Source organism: Abramis brama (genome assembly GCF_963993115.1).
Source record: "Abramis brama genome assembly, chromosome: 14".
NCBI lineage: Eukaryota > Metazoa > Chordata > Actinopteri > Cypriniformes > Leuciscidae > Abramis > Abramis brama.
In genome coordinates this window covers 11,401,958-11,427,156 of record NC_139976.1, presented here as the reverse complement: position 1 = coordinate 11,427,156, position 25,199 = coordinate 11,401,958, and the positions used below count along the sequence as shown (strand labels likewise).

At 38.4% G+C, this 25,199-nt stretch overlaps 1 protein-coding gene across 4 annotated transcripts in view; it reads right to left on the bottom strand.

Moving 5' to 3' along the window:
- Nucleotides 1-10,310: 10,310 nt before the first annotated feature.
- Nucleotides 10,311-25,199, bottom strand: part of vti1a (vesicle transport through interaction with t-SNAREs 1A) — a 139,482-nt gene continuing 124,593 nt past the window's right edge. For all 4 annotated transcript variants that reach the window (XM_084135897.1, XM_084135895.1, XM_084135898.1 and 1 more), the window contains one exon: nucleotides 10,311-11,263. Coding sequence is in view for 2 of the 4 variants with exons in the window: in XM_084135895.1 (XP_083992021.1) it covers nucleotides 11,170-11,263 (94 nt within the window). In the remaining 2 variants the exon portion in view is untranslated. The remainder of the gene's footprint in view (nucleotides 11,264-25,199) is intronic.

The following is a 25,199-nucleotide window of genomic DNA, read 5'->3' as shown; positions in this document are numbered from 1 at the left end:
GGTGAAAATCAAGCTTTAAATGTTGTTTATATGTCTATGTGGTGTTTTTAATATGCTTTAGGACAAACCGAGTCAACACCATTGCTGAGTATAGTCCTTAAAACGGCAGTGAACCAAAGACAGTCTCAAAAACGCGGTTTGAAAGCGCTGGTGTTTCTGACGTCACAAACTACCTTGTAACCAATTATGTCAACGTGATCGTCAACGATTGGATCTCTGAGCTGGTGTGAGTGAGTGGAGGCGGGGCCAATTGCGTATACTAAATGAGGCAGGGGTGTAGAGTTACATTCAAGCTATTGTAAGGCATGATGACATTTTTTGAAGGAATTATTTTTGAAATTTTTTTTTGGTGATCAAAGATGAGTCTTAAGGGATTATTGATTACAGGAAGACTTTAAATGTCACTTTGGTTGTCCATATTGGATGAAGATATCAATAAGATCGAATGCTAAACTTTTAGCAGTAAGGCAGAGAGCTAATCCCTGGAGGTAAAGTCCTGCTCTGCCAGATCATTCTCTTTTCAATTTGGTGTTTAAAGGTGCAAACATGTAATAATTTGGCTTGGAAGGAAATCTCTAAATGTGTCAAGCGGTTTCACCTCCTTCCTGCTCATATTTGCACGGTATGATGGGAGGTTTAGCTTCCTGCCTGGGATGCCTTGCTCTTTATTGGCCACATGGTGACTGAAACAACCACTCAGAAAATAATAATAATAATTCAGCAAACTAAATAACTTCATCTAGAAAATTACAGCAGCTTCACTTTACATGTTTAGCAAATAATTACAGGTAATTCACGGTGGTTAGATATTCATTACCAGATAGGTGCTATAAATAAAACGTAAGCCAGAGCAGCATGGTTCTTTTGGAGAGTTGCTGCCAACTGTGAATATTGGCTGTGTTCTGTCAGTCATGCCTGTGAGAGGTGCCAGTGAATTCTGGGTTTGTGTTAGAGAGGGCGATTGAGCATAAAACACTCACCTAAAAGCACACAGGAATAAAACAACAATCACTCAGGTCACTGAGACAGCCTTGAATGTAGTTTCTTAAGTGGGTGGCTTCTGTAAGCTTTTGGATGGAGGCTAGAAAAGAGAACAAGCATCAGAAACACAGTTTATACTGCGGAAGATTTTAAGAAAAAAGTCTTAACGGATTAAACTAGTAAATATTTTGAGAATAAAGTCAAAATTATGAGAATAAACTTAATACTGCTATTTACTTTAGTATTATATTATTATAGTTTATATTTTTAAATATTTATTAAGATTTAACTTCAATCTGGCCATTTTGATTATATTACAAAATTGCAACTAACATCTCATAAGGTTAAGACTTTATTCTAATAAAAGGCCCGTTTTAGTCAATTTGTTCAGGCAAATTTTATTTTAATTTTTTATTATTTGAATACCTAATTCTGTTACTGGGCTATACAGTTAAAACTTATGAATTATGGACGGCATAAATCTGAAAGGTCGCCATGCAGGGGGACTTTTGTCAAGCTTCCCTTTGACAACAAATACTGAGGGATAGTCTTGCTAAAAGCCTGTCTGTTCATACAGTAGTAGGAAGCATTTTTTTCTCCTCCTCGAATTGTTCGATTTTTCAAAAGACTTAATTAGAGTCAAGTCATTCATCTGCTTTAAAAGGATTTTGTGTATTTAGCTGAAGCCAACTTTTGGGATTCTGGTAGATCTGACAAAGTCCAACATTTAATCACAGAATTATTTTTAGACTAATTACTGGTTTTCTCCCGTTTAGACAAAAATCCACTTTCCAGATGATCATTTATCCACCTTCTGCTATATCTTTGAATCTGTTCAGTTCTGGGCAGGTGCATTTCCCTTTCTCTCGTCCGTTCCTCCTGCCCCCCTATGCTGATTTGAAAGTCTGCCCTGGCCTTTGGGGATCCAGCGATTTGACCATATTTTATTTATCTTTTTTTTTTTTTTAAAAGCTAATATTCAGCAGCTGTGATCTATAGCAGAATTACAATTTTCAGGGTCAAGTAAGATTCTGATATGGCGAGGGATGGGTACAATTGCGGTTAGAAAAAAAAAAAAAAGAAAGGCAGAAAGGAAAGAAAAGAGGTAAGGGGAAAAAACACACGAGCTTGTCTTTAAAAATAAATGAGAAAATCGGTAATCCCAGAGTCACTGCATGGGAAAAAAGAAAATCAATACTTCTCTCAATTCACCTGGGCCATCCAGAATCCTTGAAACGAACAAAAGTTGTGAAATTTGTTGCCAATACCATACATCTTTCTCAGAACATCTTTAAAAATAAGCTAGCTGGTGAGAAAGGAGGGTGAGTGTGTATTTACAAATCAGGATATGATGTGTTTGCATTCCACACAACAACAGTTTCTAATTGGGTGCAGAGTCAGTTTTTAACCTTCTCGTTTCTGAAGCAGCCGTTGGTCAACTCTCTGGTCATCTTTCCTCTTCTGATGCAGGGGCAGGCGAGCATGGAAGAGGGACATCATACAGATTTTGTAACCTTTGAACCATCTATTCAATTGACCCTGTATGCCAACCTGCAGGGACCCCCATGCATGAATCTGCCTCCATTTCCTGCCCTGGGAGAAAAACGCCAGACCAGCGCTGCCATTGGATGCACGCTCATGAATATTTAATATATTCCCCCAGCTAAGGAGGAGGTATCGCCGAGGGGGACTGAGAGACAGACATGGGGGGGCCCACCGCCATGCCCTTTTCCAGGCGTCGCGTCAAGACAATGAAACACACACACACACACATGCCTCTCCCCACTCGGGTGTTTACAGAGTACCATCACACACAAGCTTCATCCACAGAATCCAGTGCTCCCCCCTTCAGTCCGGGCCATCTACATACGGATGTGCTAAGCGATGCCCCCCCCCCCCCAGTTCATTAGTGTGCTCTTCAGTAGCCTGTCATAGAGGATGTGCTCCATCAAAGCTGATTGACTCTCGTTTTCCAGAGAGATGTCGCAGGGTATCACCGCTCGCTCAGATCTCCTGCTATGGGGAACATGAATGGCAGGCTGCCTTTTGAAGACAGTGATTTTCCACTGATGCCTCCCAGTTGGAAATTTAGAATCTTGTCTGGTAAGACACCATATGCAAAGTAAGTCATGCCATGCAACCCAACAGTCAGGCCAAGGCACCCATCACATAATAACTGATCTCTTTCTCTACTTCTTTCATACACTTTCATAGTCCATTGTCTGTCTGTCTGTATATAGTGTTTACATACCACAATATATACACACTATATATTTATATGGTTAGGTAGCCTATATAGTAATTTCAACATACTATATGTAAATTAGCCTATCTGTCTCTATATCTACACCCATCTCAAAATAAATACATCTATCTATCTTGAAAAAAAAAAATATTTAGGCCCTTCATAGATCTGTAACGTTTACATTTTGTTCACTTTATTTAAACATTTTTGATAAGGAGAAACATGTATTCATATTTAATAAGTCTAGCATAAAATATTTAAATAGTGACATCTTTGACATTTATTTAAGTTTGATCAAATCAATTTAGTTAGATTTGGGAAAGGGGAGTGCCTTCTGTGCTATCTATCTATCTATCTATCTGTCGATCTATCTATCTATCTTTCTATCTATCTACCTGTGTCTATCTTTCTATCTATCTACCTGTCTGTCGATATATCTATCTGTCGATCTATCCATCTACCTGTATGTCTATCAAGCCATCTATCTATCTAGCCATCCATCATCCATCGAGTGACTACAATCAGCTATTATATAACAATTTTAACATACTATACTATATATTATATACTAGTAATTATTTATCTATCTATACGTCCATCACAATATATGTATATACTGTGTAGATATACAGTGTCTATCTATCTGAGTGACTAACTTGCTAAAAAAAATCCAGCATCGCTGGTCACCAGCATAAGGCATAATTTGCATGTTCGGACCACCATGTGATGCTGGTTTGTTGTCACCACCATGGGGAAAATATATTAAAATATATACATATACTATATATCTATATGTTTGTTTTCCAGTATTTGTGTTCTAGAAACTTCTCTAAAAAGAAGCTTTTAAGTGAGAGTAGGTCAGTGTAGCAGAAGTGCAGGGTGGAGGTGAGCAGTTTAGATTATGTGATATAGGTCAGGCCTGCTCCTCTTTTTTAGGGTGTAACTTCTGCCTTCACACACATACTTACACTACAGCAGCACAGAGGAGACAAAGGGAGAGAGTGAGTAGCACATGGCTGGTGGTTTGACTGATTAAAAAGTAAAATATACCGTGATTCTACTCCATTCTTCCACAAGGATCCTTTAAGATATCAGCCAGTGAACTGGGCTCAAAAGACAAAATGTCAAGAAAAGTGTTCAACACTACATGCCTAATGAAAGCAAGGACATGCTGCATGGTGAAATGCAATGACAGTGTTAAAACTAGACAAACATGTATAAATAGTGTTTTATGTAGAAAAGTAATCACCATTGGAACAAATATAAGATTATTCACACATAAGCAGTCAGAGGGTCCTGATCACTGCTAGGCCTCCGGTCTGTTGCAAACATCCACATGTAAAGTCACACCCACTGACACAATAGTCCACAGTGCAAACACAGTATCAGATCCGTGGTTCCCACTGATGGGTATTCACTCACATAATGGGACACACCAGAAGAAAACATAATTGATGGATGTCATGTCACATCAACTGCATTCATTATTCACAGGAGAATGAGGATATTGTCATGTGCATTTGTGCAACAAGTTTGTACAATTGCACACAGTTACCCAGATAATAAATTAAAATAATAATAAAAAGGAAATCTATTATCCCACTGTGCTTAACAAGAGAGGCCAAAGATCTCCCTATACTAGCACACACACACACACACACACACACACACACACACACACATTTGCATTATCTATAGGGTGAAATATTATCCCTGGATGTGCGAACGAGTAAAAATAGATAAAGATGCACAGTTTAAATGTGGACCTCCTATCATGCTCTCCAGCAACCTCAGAAAAAGTGCAGTCAGCAAACACTGGTGATCATTTCTGCAGGCTGCATCTGCTAATGTGACATCAGTTTTAGTGTCAATTTAAAGACACTGAAATTCAAATTTTAATTACTCTTTCACTAAGCCCACCTTGAAACTGTTACTGACAAAAACGTACTCAGCAATTGTTGCCGTTCACCATATTACTAGACAAGCTTATTCATGCAAGTCCATGGATGTTCTGGGTGCTTTGATAGTTAGATGAATTTAAGAAAATAAAGAAATTATTCAAATATGATAAAACTTTGTTGCAAAGAACTTTATATTAACTTTTATTTTTACACTGATTCAGATTCACAGCCTTTTAAAGTCACAATACTGTATAATTTAAGGAGTTTCTTTTATCACTTTGAGCACATTTTACAGAACATAAAAAATAACTGTTCACATAAATCTCCAATTCTTTCCCATGGAATGTTTTATAAAGCTCCTCTGACTTAGCAACCGTTGTCAAGGGTTACTCAAGGGAGCTTACAGGGTTACTCAAAATAAATCACGATGATGCTTAATGCATATACACTGAACAAAATTATAAACGCAACACTTTTGTTTTTGCCCCCATTTTTCACTCAAATATCTAAGACTTTTCTATGTACACAAAAGGCCTATTTCTCTCAAATATTGTTCACAAATCTGTCTAAATCTGTATTAGCGAGCACTTCTCCTTTGCCAAGATAATCCATCCACCTCACATGTGTGGCATATCAAGATGCTGATTAGACATGATTATTGCACAGGTGTGCCTTAGGCTGGCCACAATAAAAGGCCACTCTGAAATGTGCAGTTTTACTGTATTGGGGGGGTCCGAAAACCAGTCAGTATCTGGTGTGACCACCATTTGCCTCAAGCAGTGCAACACATCTCCTTCGCATAGAGTTGATCAGGTTGTTGATTTTGGCCTGTGGAAAGTTGGTCCACTCCTCTTCAATGGCTCCGGAAGTTGCTGGATATTGGCAGGACCTGCAACACGCTGTCGTATACGCCGATCCAGAGCATCCCAAACATGCTCAATGGGTGACATGTCCGGTGAGTATGCTGGCCATGCAAGAACTGGGATGTTTTCAGCTTCCAGGAATTATGTACAGATCCTTGCAACATGGGGCCGTGCATTATCATGCTGCAACATGAGGTGATGGTCGTGGATGAACGGCACAGCAATGGGCCTCAGGATCTCATCACGGTATCTCTGTGCATTCAAAATGCCATCAATAAAATGCACCTGTGTTCGTTGTCCATAACATACGCCTGCCCATAACCTCACCGCTACCATGGGCCACTCGATCCACAACGTTTTCATCAACAAACCGCTCACCCACATGACGCTATACACGCTGTCTGCCATCTGCCCTGTACAGTGAAAACCGGGATTCATCTGTGAAGAGAACACCTCTCCAAAGTGCCAGACGCCATCGAATGTGAGCATTTGCCCACTCAAGTCGGTTACGACGACGAACTGCAGTCAGGTCGAGACCCCGATGAGGACGATGAGCATGCAGATGAGCTTCCCTGAGACGGTTTCTGACAGTTTGTGCAGAAATTCTTTGGTTATGCAAACCGATTGTTGCAGCAGCTGTCCAGGTGGCTTGTCTCAGACGATCTTGGAGGTGAAGATGCTGGATGTGGAGGTCCTGGGCTGGGGTGTTGTTACACGTGGTCTGCGGTTGTGAGGCTGGTTGGATGTACTGCCAAATTCTCTGAAACGCCTTTGGAGATGGCTTATGGTAGAGAAATGAACATTCAATTCACAGGCACCAACTCTGGTGGACATTCCTGCAGTCAGCATGCCAATTGCACGCTCCCTCAAAATTTGCGACATCAGTGGCATTGTGCTTTGTGATAAAACTGCCAATTTTAGAGTGGCCTTTTATTGTGGCTAGCCTAAGGCACACCTGTGCAATAATCATGCTGTCTAATCAGCATCTTGATATACCACACCTGTGAGGTGGATAGATTATCTCAGCAAAGGAGAAGTGCTCACTAACACAGATTTAAACAGATTTGTGAACAATATTTGAGAGAAATAGGCCTTTTGTGTATATAGAAAAAGTCTCAGATCTTTGAGTTCAGCTCATGAAAAATGGGGGCAAAAACAAAAGTGTTGCGTTTATAATTTTGTTCAGTGTATATATGTGTGTGTGTGTATGTGTATGTGTATATATATATATATATATATATATATATATATATATATATATCCTGCATCTATCCAGCATGATGTCTGTAAATCAAGAGCAAGCGCCCATCTCTGCCATGACCGCAGTGGGTCTTTCCTGCCTCTTCGTAGCCTGTTCTGTGATAGGAGCTAATCAGAGTCTCTTTCTCACTAAAGGCCTGCTAGCTGAAGTCACTTAGCAGGGTTAACGTCAGGCATAATGAAATATTAAAGTCTGTCTGTAACTGGCACTATTGTTGCCCCTCGGAATAAGATATAACCCATTTTTGACAAGTTTTCATCCTCCTCACATAGAAGACACTACACGCAAACCAAATCAGCTACAGAGAACAGGGTAATGAATAATCTGTTTCATATTCCAAAGGCACCCGCTGCTTGGAGAAAGAGAGAGAGAGAGAGAGAGAGAGAGAGAGAGAGAGAGAGAGAGAGAGAGAGAAAGGAGGGAAGGAGACAGGGAGACATAGAGGGTGAAAAAGAATAAAAAGAAAGGAAGAGAAAAAAAGAAGGGAAAAAATAGATGCAGCAGATGATACCGCCAGCCAGCCGAAGGCGTCACGTGACACACCTAATGTTTAAATAATAAAAAAGGGGATATAAACAAATCATTAGCCCCCCTGAAGGTTGTTAATGCAATTTCTTAATGAACATAATAGCCACAACTAATAATGAAAGAAAATAAAAACATCTAAATGGGCCCCAACTTATCGTCAGCGCTCAATTATTTCCTTGTCAAGTTGTTATGATTTAATGAGCCCCAGTGGGACTGACGGCTGTCAGTCAGCTCTGACTTTTTGACACCATTACAACTTCAAATAGAGCCGCAGCCACGCTGCTTTTCCACCAGCCACACGCTGCTGAGAGGATCTGACAGGCCCAAGTAGAGAGAGAGAGAGAGAGAGAGAGAGAGCGCGAGAGACAGATAACGCACACACACAGATACTGAGCCAGCAAAAGACACCAATACACATCCAAGTCATTACATGTACAGCCGACTGATGTCTCGCATACACACTCGCAGGTGTGGGAAACAAACGCGTGGCTCCACACACGCATGTGAGGAAAACAAGGACAAACAAATCTCATTGCTATCGTACTTAAACGCACACTCTCTTTCTCTTCGCCATTTGATGCAAAACCCAATCACAGAGGTCATTATCTGATGAGGTTTGTTAAACTGGCGGGATTCAGCTCCCCCTCATCCTTTCTCTTCCTTCCTCAACTTAATGATAACTCTCAATAGGTTGGCCCCACATGGGACACGCGGAGCTGCACTATTTTGTTGGCCATTAATTTGGCGCTTTGAAGCCATAGCTGTGAAGTAGAGGCAGAGAAAACCCCCCACCAGGCTGCTTCCAAAATAAGACAATCCACCGGCCTGAAACAGAATATCAAATGCCGTCTGCCTGTCTGTCTGACGGTCCATCTGTCTGTCCGCCAGGCACCTCGATTGGCAGAGGTGTGTGCGCATGCGTCACGTGTGGCAGGGCTGTTGAGCGTGAGGTGATAGGAAGAGCTGTGGCATGTGTGTTAAAACCTAGTTCCAAAACCTAGTGAGTCGCCTACGTAGGCATCATCACAGGAGCGCTCCCCGTGTAAAGGCCAAGAGGTGAAAGCCTAATAATATGCTGCCTTTTAAGACACCTTCTTTGGCCAAATTTTAAGGCAGCATCCTTTGTGGAGAAAAAAGAATTCACAGAATGCAATGTGACAACTCTGAAAAAAACTAATTTAAAAAAAATAAAACTAAGATGCAAGACGAACTAAGAAAAATGTCCATTATTTAGCTGATTCAACACCAAAAACAGCTCTACTTCATTTTGCCTAATGTTTTTTTTTTAAAGATTTAATTTTGGGCGTTTTTGCCTTTTATTAGGATAATACAGTAGCTAGACAGGAAGTGAGGTGGGAGAGAGAGAGAGGGGGGATGGGATCGGGAAAGGTCCACGAGCTGGGACTCGAACTCGGGTTGCCCGAAGCACAACGGCGCTACATGCACTTGCCCACGAGGCTATCGCCGCCTTCACAAACATCGATTATTTATCCTTCGTATTGTAATTAGTTTAACAGCATGCTAATAGCGAACTTTAAAAAACAATTTATTAAAAAAGGACAAACAAAATGAAATGTTGATAAACATAATATAAAAATATATACAATATAACAATATACATAAAAATATAAATATAAAATTGATTATTTGACTTTATGTTTAACACATTATGCCATTAGCTTCACAACATGCTAACAGCTAACTCTTTAAAGTCGACATGAAATGGAAGTTGAGAAATGGCTTCTTGAACAAGACGTAGGATGGGACTTGATGTTGTTCGACTGCATCGTTGAACTGAACCATTATTTGTCTGTTTAACATAGTCATTAGCTTAGAAACAAGCTAACAGTTAACTTTTATTTTTAAAATAATAGATCGTAGACAGCAAAGCGAAATGTTGATTACAAATACATTCAACTAACAATCACTAACATTGATTATTTGTTTTATGTTTAACACATTGTTATTAGCATAGCAATACTCTGACAGCTTACTCTTTTGTTAAATAAACCGATTAACAAAATAATGTTGATTATAAATATAATCGATTCATTAAAAGCGTTTATTTGACTCATTTGCAACATGTATTCGACAATGTTTATCATTAGCTTGACAGCAAACTCTTTCAAATAAATATTTTTTGCAGTCTGATCAAAGTTGCTGACAATGTAAAGGGTCCCAAATCAGTTATTTATGAGGTATAATTTCAGCTAGTGATGCTGCTTTGGACGTCAGCTGCCTATGTAGGCATTAGACATCAAGGGAACTCACTGCGTTTTGGAACTGAGCCGGAGTGTATGGCGATACACACATAAATATATAAAAGTACACAAAGGAATCCTCACATAAATAACAAACTAACTGAAATGAACTATTATCACATAGTCATCTTTACCTTCTTTCTTCTACCCTAATATGCAAACAGCAGGTGAAAGCCTGGAGCAGACTCCCAAATTTCGCATATTTCCATACTGATGCTTGCTAGTTGGTCTTCCTATAGGAATAATGAAGCACATTTGCAACATTGCACAGTAGAGACAAATGATGTGATTTTAATGTCAAACATTAATGGCTAAAACAAATTCCAGATAAATTGAAAGAAAGATACAGCGAAAAATACAGTACAATTCATCTGAAATGACAAATAAATACAGGAAATACATTTCTTATTAGTACGACTGACTACAGTTACTATCATGCTGTCAGATTTGATTAGTAAAGGTAAGAGTGGACATGGATATTTTCTTGTTCAAAGCAGTCCTGCTGGTTTAACTAAACACATGCGAGGTCTTTGCTGACCTTAGAGGAACAGCGTGAGAAGCTACTAATCCTGGATGAAGGGGGACTGAGAGACGGGCGTGTGACCTTTGGGCTGTGTGTAGTGTGTGATTCTGCACCGTGTGCTAAATGGTACTGCTCCGGGGGCCTTGCCTTGTGTACGGCTCACACACACACACACACACACATATACCTGATGGATAGGATTTTCCCGTACCTTTTGGCTCTCATGCCCTTTTCCCGTCTACAAAACCCCCCAAAACTAAACATTAAACAGCAGGTTATGACATAGGTTGATGTTCGTCTTCCTGTTCTTCATCCATCTGATGTTCTCATCATGGTCCTTGTGTCCACACATCCGTGCCGGGTTTCTCTCTGGGTCGGTAAGTTTTAAAAGTAATGGACGCAGCATAAATATAAGGAGAGAGAGGGTAGACACGGTCCCGCTCCGCTCGAGAGCAGCGAGGAGAGGCCCCCTGTCACTGCCCACCAGGAATGATTCATGTGAACAATTTGTCCTAATTACTCCAGCCCAACACTTTTGTCACTATTAATCTTACACACACGCTCGTACACACTCACACATGCACGCATAGGGCCAGTCAGTGGAGATCAGTGCCCTCGCAAATTGAAATAGATGGCCAAGACGATGGTGAGGAGGATGATGGCTCCCAGGATGAAGACCAGGACACGATTCTGAATGATCCTGTGGGTGAGGAGAGGGAGAGATGGAGAGAAAGAGAAGACAAGAGAAAGAGATTTTATGTTAAGGACATTAATTGAGACAGTAGTAAAAACTACTATTTAACATCTTCATACAAAATAACATGCATGTGATCCGAGTACATGCCTTGCATCAAAAATGAATTTTTTTTTTCTGACTGAACTCGATCGATAAACAGATTTCACTTCAGTCAGATCTATAAAAAAAAAAAAAAACATACTATTGTGCAAAACATGTCACAACGGCATGACAACTTTGCCTTTTTCCTCACCATCTGTCTGCAGACACGCTCAGAGCATTTATTTCTCTCTAAAAAGTAAAAAGTGTAGCTTGTGGCATTCCTCCAGCTAATAAAATTCACATATTTACTGAAGGAATTCTCCATAAAACTCACTTTCCTATTATCACATGACCAAACAAAAAAGGCAATCCGTGCTTGCAAGACTCCATAGATTCACTCAGTAATTCAAAGTTCTACAATTCAGTTGCATATTTATTTATTAAACATATTATGCCCAATTTAATTGTGATTTCAAGTATAATTCACAATAACAGAAAAAGAGTAACAACAACAAAAATACCGTAAAAACAGTAACATTGTGAAATATTATTGCAATTTAAAATAATGGTTTACTTTAAAATGTAGTTTATTCCTGTGATGCCAAAGCTGAATTTTCAGCAGTCTTCAGTGTCACATGATCCTTCAGAAATCATTATAAAATGCTGATCTGCTGCTCAAGAAACATTTCTTCATTTCATACGCTTTACCATTCATATCATATCATACCACAGAATTTTCCCCCAAAACAGAAAATGCTGAAAAATGTCTGTCTGCTCAGAACTAAGAAAAACAAACTGTTTGAAAAGTGACAAAGTGGGTGTGTGGATGAGTACAGTGAGGGTGAGAGCAGGAGTTGAGACCCTGGGATGATCTCTCGGGGTGAGTTTTTGTCTCCAGTGTCATTCCTGATAAATGACAGAATTATCCCATGTGCTGACATGTGGAGAGAGCAGGACCACTGTCCACTCCTATAAGCAGGAGATGAATAACTCACACACACCCATTCATCACCACTGCAGCCGAGCAGCACTCTTCCCCATCCAAACACAAACACACACACACCTCACAGATACAGAGATGTACAGTAAAGAAAGCAAAATAGCATTACAATCCACACCTCAATGCTGCTGCACAAAACTGACTAGTATTCATATGTTTATGCTCCGATGTTTATTTTGTCACGATAAACCATCAGAGGCTTTTTTCACTGCACTGACGAAAGGTGGGCTCTGATTGGATGCTAGGCTGGCATAATTCATAATTGGGAGTGCATGCTTGACGGAGGACATTAATCAGAGCATGTTTAGCAAGGCCAGATCTCCCACATGTCTCTTTAAGTAACATTCATTATTTACACTGGTTACACACACACACGTTAGGTTTTGGTATCTTAGTGGGGAATTTCCATAGACAATGTTTTTTACACAGTACAAACTGTATATTCTATCCACTAACCCTATCCCTAAACCCACACCCACCCACACACACACACACACACACACACACACACACACAAACACAAACAAACAAACTCCAAGCAAGAGGACAGACTGTTCATGATGTTCAGAGATGTGCTGGTGCCTAAAGGGACAGGAAACAGCCGTGGGAGAGGGACGAATGGGAATTCTTGGGTCTGTTTAAAGAATGTGTGTTAAAAGATGGTAGGGCTGATTCTGTGCTCAGTGCTACTGGAGGTAAGCTTATGTCAATATCATGTGACCCTTATGTATTTTCCAATTTCTGTTCATCAATATTAAGATAAAGTACACTATTCAGACGTTTCAGGTCAGTACATTTAAAAAACATTTGTTATGCTACAAAATATTTCAATTTCAAATAAATGCTGTTCTTTTGAACTTCTATTCATCAAAGAATCCTGAAATAAATGTGTCATGGTTTCCACAAAAATATTAAGCAGCATTACTGCTTTTAACATAGATGATAATAAGAAATGTTTCTTGAACAGCAAATCAGCATATTAAAATGATTACTGAAGGATCATGTGACACTAAAGACTGAAGTAATGATGCTAAAAATTAAGCTTTGCCATCACAGGAATAAACTACATTTTAAAATATATTAAAACATAAAAAGTTATTTTGATCAAACAAATTGAGCCTTGGTGAGCATTAAATACTTCTTCCAAAAACATTAAAAAGTCTAACAGACTACAAACTTTGTATATAAACTGATGAACATTACTGTCTTTTGACATATTGTTACCATGAAATGAATTTATTAAATCAATAAGCCAATTGAAGCTGTTCTGCACAATGATTCTACCCTGGTAAAAAGGGATTAGGCAGGATCGTCATTTACTGTGTATTTTAACACACAACCTCTAGAAAATTCATGGACTCATAAATCAATTTCTACTAACCTTAATTTTCTGACCAAAACCTCAGCTGTAGATTTTTGACTGAAGTGCAAGAGATTAAATACAGTGTGTGTGTGTGTGTGTGTGTGTGTGTGAGTGGATCAGGGGCCAGGCTGAGCTGTTAGCAGTAATGTAGATTAATCTGCCTTTGGTAAGGCTGCTCTGACAGGCCCTTGAGGGTGGGCGGAGAGGCCCCGGGCAGCCCCACATCCAGAGCGAGTGAGTGAGTGGCCCAGTCATCACAGAGAGCAGCCACGCTTCCTTCACTTCAACAACACCAGGCCTAAAAACACTCTGAAAAAAGCACTGGAAAGTGCACAAATCTATTCACTGAGTACCGTTGTAATTTGAGGAACATGTTTGGGGAAGTAATTCATCCTGTCATGTACAGTACGAGAGCTCAAATACTCACTGATGGAGGGATACTTTTGTCTGTAAACTTTAAAATCTTGCCTTATGGCAGTCCCTTTCAACTTCAACTAAATATAACCACGAATGGATCTCAAAGAACAGAAGAACCGAAACACTATTTGTACACCTTTTGCACCTCTCTCAGAACCAGTCTGCATACTTGAAAGCCAAATGATGATGTAACTGACTGTTACTAAATAATCTGTCCACAAACAAACATGCCACATTACTGTCTTTGTTTCCTTGATCTAAGTTTTGAGAACACATTTTTGACATTCAAAGTAATTTAATTGTAATCATGTACTATTACAGTATAATGAATAAATATACAGTATAATGAATGAATATATATATAAATATATATATTTTTTCTCATTATACTGTATATTTAAATAACTTAAGTACTGGACTAATGATGCTGAAAATTCAGCTTTGCCATCACAGGAATAAATTACATTTTAAAATAAATTAAAATAGAAAACAGCTATTTTAAACTAATAATATTTCATAATATTACTGTTTTTATTGTATTGTTATTGTATCAGATTGAAAGGTGATTCTCACAAAACTGTATTTTCTGCTCGCTTTTTTCAAGGTAAATTTAGGTGTCTTTTCAAAAAAGACAAAATAACAAAAATAACCAAGTGATATAAGGAATCCATATAATTCATAAATTTATGCACACCAAAGCACCCATGAAAAAACAAACAAACAAAAAAAGAAACATTCACAGTGTATAGTATGTGTTCAGTGCAACAGAAGTCAAGTTGCGATACCGAACAGGACCACATGGAGATGGCAAAAAAAAAAAACTAAAATCAACCACCTTGACCTGAATGCATATACCTACTACAGTACACGGATCTATTCAGAAATACTAAACACAGCAACATGACACATGGCACATGACAAATCAAAACATTATCCTGAATGTGTGTGGAAACAATGTGAATGTACTGAAATATGTCTGTGCATACCGTAGATACAATGTGCGATCACTGCATCAAGTGCGCACACATACACAGTTTGTTTGCACATCAATATAACGGACACGTGCTTACTGTACGTCACTGTAATCGTCTTTACCATGATTACAATCCTCATCCATCAAAACTTTACTAGCTGGTTTGCTTTATCCGGTCGAGAAACGTAGTTTGCGTATCATCTGGCCATACAGTTGTTTTACAGCGAAACATGCACTGAAGTGAATAATTCACTGAAAATTATGGACTGCAAACTTAGAAGTATAAAAAAAATTCTAAAGAATATAAATTTCCGCCCAGGGTTACAGGTGCTTGAGCCATTGTATATGCTCAGTGTGATAAACTCCAGACTTATATAATATAATATAATTAATATAATATAATAATAAAAACTATTATTTAAAATGTTTGCAGCACATTTAACGGGTCGGAGTGATATTTTTCCTCCCTCAAATCTGGAAACGGACCAGATTGGAAACTACAACTGGAAAAGGAGCATTGGATACTTCTGTGACTAATCTATGGTTCCTCTACCTCCAGTCTCACCTGGGATGAATCACATTAAGGGGAGGACAGAGACAGAGAGAGCAGAAGAAAAGGTTATATCTGTTGCCTGTTTGATGGAGGTTCTATCCCATGCTGAACCATGTCTGGACAGAACAGAGCAGGACCCATCAAACCGCATCCATCCTCTCTGTCAAACACATGACAGAGGGCTGGAGGAGACCTGTTCATGTTGTCACAGCTCATAGCTCAGGGTAAACCTTCTTTTACATGTTCACTTTTTCTGTCTCTGTCTAGCTTAGGTCAGAAAAAGAACCAGGGGCTCAATAATGCACATGTAAAATCAAATAAATAAAGGTTTCTTCAATGTAGCATATAAAGTAAAAATCATAACATTAAAACTTCACTGACTCACAACCATGCTCAACTAATATTAAATATTAAACACTTCAAGTACTCACACTTGTTAAATTGTTAGCATGATCTCATGTACCAACAGAGATTTATTATGTCTAGTTGGGCCAGAGATAAGACTCTACGCAGTTCAATTCCCATGCTGGAATAAATGAATTTATGTTTTTTAATGAACCAAGTCAAACTGTAACTCTGGTAGATCACATTTGGTTTTATTTCATTGACTTGATTAAACTCACTCAGCAAAACCTATTCACACACTACTACTGCAAAATATTACCTAAAAAAGTTTAAAAACTATAGTAATTTAAGTATATTACCAATCATAAATTAAAGAACATGAACATTTCAATTTCGGATCGGTTAAATTTTGTTGTTTTTGAAAGAAGTCTCTGCTCACCAAGACTGCATTTTGATTAAAACAAATACAGTATAAACCATAATATTGTGAAATTCCTAAAAAAAAATTGTATGTATGTATATATATATATCAATTTTTTTTTTTTTTTATGTCACGCTGAACCTGAATTTTCAGCAGCCAATACTCCAGTCTTCAGTGTCACATGATCCTTCAGAAATCAGTCTAATATGATAATAATTTGGTGCTCAATAAATATTTCTTATTACTTTCAATGTTGAAAACAGTATGCTTAATATTTTTGTGGAAACCTTGATACATTTTTTCAGGATTCTTTGATGAAAAGATCATTAAAAAGAACAGCATTTACAGAAGTACATTTTTTTGTAACAATGTAAAAGTGTTTACTATCACTTTTTATTAATTTAAAGCATGCTTGCTGAATAAAAATATTATCATATTATTTTCTTTAAAAAAAAAATCATACTTTTGAACAGTAGTGTGTAACTTTACATGTATAATGTGAAGACAAGGATCCACAGCGTCTGTCCCAAATACAGTATTTATTTAATAAATACAGTATGCAGACATTTATTTTATTACTATAAAAAAATCTGTAAATTAAGTTTCTCCTGTTTAAGAATAACTAAAAAGTTGGAAAAAAGTCACGTTATGTCAGCAATAATAAACAGACCCCCCCCCCCCCCCCCCCCCCCCCCTTTTCAATTTTATAAAAGATGATCAAACCACCTAATTATGTTTTTGTTTTTATGGGGGTGTCTGGAACCCTCAAACCCCTCTTCAATTGAAGACCCTTCAGTTGAGAATCTCTGTCTTAAGCACACTGTGACTTTCTCAGTGTGAAGCTCACAAGCTGAACACTATACGTAAGCAGGCACTGCCAAAATAACTCCTTCCAAAACCAGCAGACAAAATTAAACTGAGTCAATTGGGTTAAAAACATAAGTCTAACCTCAGAAGCATAACGCCAAAGAATGACCGACTGTGTATGTGTGTGTGTGTGTATGTGTGTGAGTGTGAGAGAGAGAGAGAGAGAGAGAGAGGGAAAGAGAGAGAGAGAGAGAGAGAGAGAGAGAGAGAGAGAGAGAGAGAGAGAGGAGGGAGAGAGAGAGAGAGAGAAAGAAGGAGAGCGAGTTCAAGCTACGAAAAGCCCATTTATCAGTGGAGGTGGTAGAGGAGACAGAGACAGATGAAAATAATGAGGAGTTTTCTGTCAGGAAAGATTTACAAAATCGTACCCGCGTTATTAAAATTTAAAACCTCTTTCCCCTTCTTTCCCACTATTTTTTTCTCTCTCGTACACTCTCAGTTCCCCTTATTAGTAGCCCTAATGAGGGCAGTGGTACACCTCTACGCCTGTGTGTGTGGGGGGAGGTGGGTGATGGAAGTTTACCCCATTTGAACACCACCACCACCCAAGCACCACACACACTCACACACATATTCATAAACACACACACCCTTTCACAATCATCCCAAAACAAAACATCCCCCAGCAAACTCTCATAACAACACAAACTGAAAACAAACACATATACAAACACATATACAGTCTAAAACCTGCATTTTTGTCATTTAAACCTCTTAATAAACAGCAAGTTTTAGAAGTCTGAAACAATTAAAACAGTGCAACGTAATATGAAATAAAAATACTACATATTCTAGTCACTAATCATATAAGCAAATTTGTGACTAACTTTCATAAATTTGAGTGTGCATTTTCTTTTGAAGCCGATAAAAGGAATCGCTGACTGTGTGAGTGGTCTGTTTTTTTCTTTTTTCTTTCTTTTTTTAACCACATCATGTATTGTACTGCACTGGAGCAAGACAAGCAAAAGAAGTGAAAGTGGGAGGAGAGTCAGCAGGATCAATGTGTTCACTAATGGTCTGACTGATGGACATGATTCTCTACGTGTGTTGGTACGGTGAGGAAGGCCTGTGGAACTGATCCTGTGTTAAGAGAGTGTGATCACACTCTAACAAAGATAAATGTTTTAGCAGGGCTTCTCAGCTGCCTTACTGTACATGTCAAAGCGGCCTTTAAACCACCTTACCTGTCAATAGCTCAGAGCTTTAGATGTAATAAAGACAGGCAATAGCGTTCTTTTGTAGTCGCTTTCAGAGTGACGTAGAGAGTCAGCATTAGCAACTGTGATGGAGCTAGCAGCTGTCAGTGGGAACTGGACTGAAGGGTGATTTTGAGATTTATGCCAATGGTACAATTATGTTTTGACCAATTACATTTATTTGCCAAAATGTTGCCATTTTAACATTGAGACATTGGCCAATAACTGTACTCACAACCTGGCAAGTTTTCCAATAATCTTATTAATTTTTTTAGTAAATAGTGTAAAAGTTAAGTTACAAAACATACCGGACACAACTGTTCTCTAAACATCAGCACTGGCTATTGACAACCTATTTAAAAAATGTCATGTTCAGTACATGGGAAGAGCACGAACAGGAGGGACTTTACAAGACTTTTAAGGCTTAATCAAACACACACACACACGCATACAAGAACGCCAGAAAAAAAAAAAAAAAAAACTGCATTTAATTGCATGTAATTGACTTAAAAAGTCCCCAGCACTGTGTAATTTCCAAAAGAAAAACAGTAGTTTGCCCTCCAGAGCATTCTGAAACGCATATACACACCCACACACACCATGGCTACTTTAACAGGGCTGAAGTGTATAATAGAGCCGTTAAATAGGGTTTTATTAGCGTGATTATGGGGTGGTGGAGCTTGCTACAGTACTCTTATCATCTGGAGCTGGACTCAGGAGCTGCTCCAAACAGTGAGGTCTGACTGTCCTATCACGCACCGTTGTGTAGATTCAGGAAGAATATCACTGAACTTTGGTTAGCACAGATGAATCTTGAGATGTTGCCAGTGCTGCGACTGTGAATGCCTCCTAATGATTTCACTCCATATCCCTCTTTCTCGCTGTCGTCGTGTCTATCATCAGAACGACATGCCGCCTGTGCAACCCACTCATGGAGAAGTCTGCTTCTTAACATGGATCAACAAACTAAGACGAGTGTAAAAGGTTATAAAGGGAATTGCTGAAGAGAGAGCACCAACACACAGGCATGAATATTGTACACATACACACAGGCTGAGACTGGCAAATCACACGGCCCCGTTCAACTCGTAGCGCTCCAACTCTGAAAGACAAACGAGCTCCTGCACATTTGGAGCAGCCCATGTGTCGGGAAGCTGTCTTTATGAGCTACACACACACACATACATAACGAACACTTCTACGCCACACACTCATGTATTTTTTATTGCCCAGCTAACAATCTGACTAGAAACCTAGACTGGGATTTTAGACCCCTACAGGAGGAAAGAGGGAGGGATGGAGAGTGAGACTAGGAGAGAGGGAGTAAAACAGAAGATGAGTTCAGAATCAGGTGCTATTTAAAAAGGTTGAGACCGAGAAACGGAGAAACACTTTGTTGGCACTACTTCCTGGAACCTCTTTTGCTCGCAAAAGATTCCAGCAGCTGTAGCCTGCTGTCGTGGAGTGTCCAAGCGAGATTCCCTGCTCCCTCTAATTTTCCAGTAGCCCGGGATCTAACTGGCACTCTGCCAACTTAGTAGCACTCTCTTGATTTCTGTTTGAAAATCTAGAGAGCTGCCTATACGTAAACAGTACTTTAAGGCACTGTAGTTGAATTCCAACATGAAAGATACCTCAATATGGACAACATCATTTCAAACTCACAAAATAAAAATGTATAGAAATAATATTATATATATATATAGTCAATTCTTGGCACCCCTTGGTAAATCCTTTTGATCTTTTATAAAAAAATAATAAAAAAAAGTACACTTCAATTCTACTACTATTACTATGATTGTCTTAAATTGCCTCTATCTATACCTATATCACTAAAATATCCCATTACTTACCAATGTACCTGCTAGGAGTGTCGCAATATACCGGTGTTGACGATAATCGTGATATTCAAAGCATGAAATATCGACATCGTGTTAGTTTAGAGTGTGACAATATACCGGTATTGGCGATAATAACCACAATGTTTAAAATGAATAGGACTCTTATGATAACATGACACGTAAATACTACAGCGCCAGTACCTGGTTGACCTCTCAAGTGGCAGTATCGCATCCGCGGACACCTGTCAAATAAGAAAACGACGCAGCGCTCGTCCGCGCCCGCGCAGCTAGAGTGAAACACTCTGTCCACACCCGAAAAAAGTAAGCTCACCAGTAAAGCTCACCTTCTTCTTCAAAGAAAACAGCACCTTAAAGGTGGTCGCACACCGGACGAGAAGCGCAGCGCCATGTCTTTAAAATTCGAACACATTCTGTATGAGTGTACACACACCGGCGGCGCCCAGCAACGGCTCAGGGCCGTGTTCAAAATCCTGCCGCGACACAGAGCGCCATTTACATAGTTTTATATTAAATTTACATTATATTTGTCTCAAATCATCCTAAATGATTTCACTCTGTGCTGCAATATACATTTAATTTTACATTTATTTACAGAAATCAGCTGCTTGAATGAAAATTGCTGATGTTATCGGATTTTCAGGTGATATTCTCAATTCATTCAGTTAACGGACGCTCTGAGGTAAAGTGTTCAGATGACAGACTCAGCAACTATTGTATTTAATTGTACAGTATAATCATAACATAGTACAGACATTATCTCAATTCCATAATGTCCTTAAACATAATGATATTGCTGGCCATAAACTGAGAAAGTGCGTGTCCGATGTGCGATTCCTCGAGTTGTCATAGACGCGACACGACATTATTTTACTAGTCATGTAATGGAAACGTGACATTAACTGTTAACGGGGTTTCTGTGTTCATATATTTAATAAAGGGTGATTATTAAAATTAAGAACCCCGTTTTCTTTACTCATCTTATTTTTGTATTTGTATTTGCACTTGCTTTTTTTGTTCAAATCTGCTATCTGCATGACTATTGGCAATAGGTTTAAGAGCTTTTCAGTTCTTCAGGAAACCTTCAGACAGTGTTTGGCTTCAGTTTGAAAAAAAAATGTGTTAAATGTTATATTATATAATTTAAAATATATAAAAAATACAAAACAGTTATTTTGAAATTTCATTTCATAATATTACTGTTTTCCTGTATTCCTTATATTTAATGCAGCCTTATATTTGTGTTTGCTTTTTCATTTTTATGATTATCACAATACTGTATTATTAACTTACCAACATGTTATTGTCAAACTCCACTGAAATTTAAAGTCAAGACTTCGCTATATAGCTGCCTATATAGTGTCTGCCTAAGAAGTCTAGGTAGGCAGCTCACTAGGTTTTGGACCAGAATTTCTTTCTTCTTCAGCTCTTTCAATCTGTTTTTTTTTTTTACTTTATCTCACCACTTTCTCTTATTCTATAAAACTCTGGAATCTCTCGATTTCATCATTCCTCATTTATTTATGCCTTTCCTTTTCTTTTTCTCTATCTCTGGTTAGAAGGAGGGTGTTGATGTCAAAACGAGGTAGCGGATTAGTGTATATCTCAGGAACTTTCTCAAGGAGGGCATGCCTGTGCTCCACCACAGCCAATAACAAGGCAGTAAATATTATGTCTGAGTCTATGTCATGGGTAAATGTGCTGAGGTAGCAGTCAGCGTACCACTACTAATCCTGATTTCCCAGCACCCAATGCAGAAAACTTCAGAGAAAACAGAAACCCTCACTTGGCTGCTCAAAGTTCTCACAGAACCGTTGCACAGGTAGGTGTGCCTATTTGAAATAACTGGGAATTTTGAGGTTGTGATAGATATACTGTATATGCATTGCATTAAAATGTTTTTTTCTTTAGGCTGTCAGGACCTAACCTTTTCGTGAACTCGGCACAGGACACGCCACTGGTGAGGTTCAATGGACCAAACCACAAGCAAACAAGGTTTCAACAGGCTATATATTGTATCTGTACTTGGAGACATATCACTAATTCCTGCTTTTGAAGACTTCCAATCTTTGACATCCTAACATCCTAACTGCACATTACTCTGTAATTTTTCTAGCTAGTCACTAAAATGTAAGTCTTTTTAGAGGCGCTTACAGAAACATAAGATAAAGACGCCCAGGTAAAGCAGCACTGTCTTTAACTCCTGACGTCCTCCTTTAACTCCCTATGCTCTGACCTACAGTACAAGGCTGAGCAGGATATTGAGACTTACTCGCAGTGTAATACGATCCCTCAGCAGCGCTCCAGGTTGACTGTGAATACAACGGCATTTATAAAAGCGAGATAAATTACTTTCACACAATTTGGGCGCGCTGCTAAGATTTCCGACAGAAAAGGTGGCTGCATTCCTTGAGGGAAGCAGCTGGGGATTGTATTTCCAGGCTTGTTGAAAGGGTGTAACACTAACCATGGAACCATGGGCCTCCAAAACTATGATGCTCATAAATTTTTATTGTTTGTTCAGTATTGAAATCTCATTAGAACTCATAAATCAGTGGTCTGTGTTGGCTGGTGACTTTCATGGAGAGCAGAGGAAAAAGGAAACGAAAGAAAGGTTGAAGTTCTGGACGCTCTGTGTTAGGCGGGTCTGACCCGAGGCCATAGTTTGTAACATCTCAGTGTTGTGTTACACTAACACAATCTAGTTATGAAGAGACAGATAAATAGAGCAAATTTCTAGAAGAAAAATGTGAGGCTACACAATTTAATATCATTTTATGGACCAAAATTTTCTGGCATTACTCAAAGTAAATTCCATAAAACAATCCAAGTTGTTACTGTTTTCCCCCCAAAAAGTCTAGAGACATGCTCTTTCCTTTTAATAACAAGCAACTTTACATAACATCATGCCGACATGTTTAGTTTAGCTAGAAGCCAAAGTAATAATCTCCACTCCCTCTAGTACATCCATTCACCCTGTGTTGTTCTCTACAAGACCAGTGATACACATACCGCAGCAAGGCGATCATTTACAGCACGGATGTAATAAACAAATATTTATTTTATGGCTGACAAAGTTGTGAGAAATGATATACGTTTAAATATGTTAAAACCCTTTTTTAATATGACATCCCAACTGTTCTATTTGATTTCCAAAAACGAATTGGAAGCTGACAGCACCTGATCAGAGTGCACACACACAAAGTCCATAGTGAAGCACTTGTTTATCCGCAAATGATGGAGAACTGACGAAAACACATTAGGGCTCAAATATTAGACTATGGACCTTTTTTTGCTTGCAATATTTCACCAATGTGACTGCACCTTAATAAATAAAGGTTTTTTTGTTTTGTTTTTTTTAATCTATAGAATCTGTTTTTATGCGAATGAGACGAGTACAGAGTGCTGTTGAAACTGGTGTTGAGTGTCATCCACATAAACCAGCAAACATAATTACATGTAGGCCTATTAATTGGTTATCTATAAAAATATCTGTTAACTATGAAAAAAAATAAAAAAATAAAAAATCACTGTTTGAAATGGAAAAAATTCTAATTTCTGAAAATATATTATGATACAAACTCAAATACAAAAAAATCTTGCTCGCTGATGCAGCCTTGATCTCAAGAATCAGTTTCAATACGAAGCCTGAAGTGACTAAAATTCACACTAACAGGAAATCTTTACCATGTAAAAGACATAACCACGGCACTACATGTCTTCAGAGAAGGCCATCATATGTGTGGCCAAAGATTGAGTGGAACTTGAAAAGACAAGGATACAATCAGGATAGGTTGGGGGGATATAGATGGTTATGCTTTTAATCAGCTCAGTGCTTCAGCTGTCCTTGCCATGCTGTGTCAAGGGAGTCACAGAGAGGAGCATCGAGTGTCCAAGATGACTCTGACACAAAAACGGGGAGAGCGAGGGAGAGTGAAGAGTAGACCTTTCCAGCACCTTCTCAAATAAAAACAAACTTCAGCCTTGAAGCTGTTGTTGTGTTCCACTTCTATCCTCAGGTGATTCTGGCTGCAAGAGGATGAGGTTGCACTAATGGAAATATGGGAAAAATAATATTAATAGGAAAAGCAAAGCCCATGGCTTATGCCGCTGCAAGGTCGACCCAAAAGACAAATGGAGGGAGGTCTGACATTTGGAGATTGCGATGGATCGAAACATTAAAGATAAATGACATTTTTACATTTTCTGAATAAAATGAGAGTGGTGCCATTATGCTATATAGGTTGCCATAGTGTTGCTATGAAGTTGTGGGCATTAGAATGTTACTATGGAGTTTTGGGTGGTTAGTTCAAGACTGGTCCTAACTTTTTCAGTTAAATAAGTCAGTTAAATAAAAAGGTAGATCAGTCTAACTTGAATCAGAAAAGTATATGTAAAATTTCTAGTTGGTCAAATTAGTTCTTAAGACTTAAAATAGTGGCTAAGTTTATGCAGCTGGCCACAGCTGGTCTGTATGATATTTTAGGTGCTAGTTATGGTCTATAGGATTTTCCAGGAGGAAATTTTTAAGTCTTCCTGGGAAGTTCATAATTATGTCAGGAGCTTTCAAATCACTTTGGTTAAAGCGAAATGGCAAATACTTTTTCTACAAAAATAAATAAATAAATAAATAAAGCGCTTTATTTTTGTAACTCTACTTCTACAAATTGATGAATAAGGAATGCACATAATTTCAATCAATTTATGAATAAATAAATAAACAATTTATTATGTTCTATCATAATTGTACAATTATATTGTATTTTGTACTGAAATGTCAATGTTATGGTAAATAAAATAAAATAGTATTTTCATACATTTCAACAAATTTACAGTCAACTACAGATCCACTGCATCCATCCTG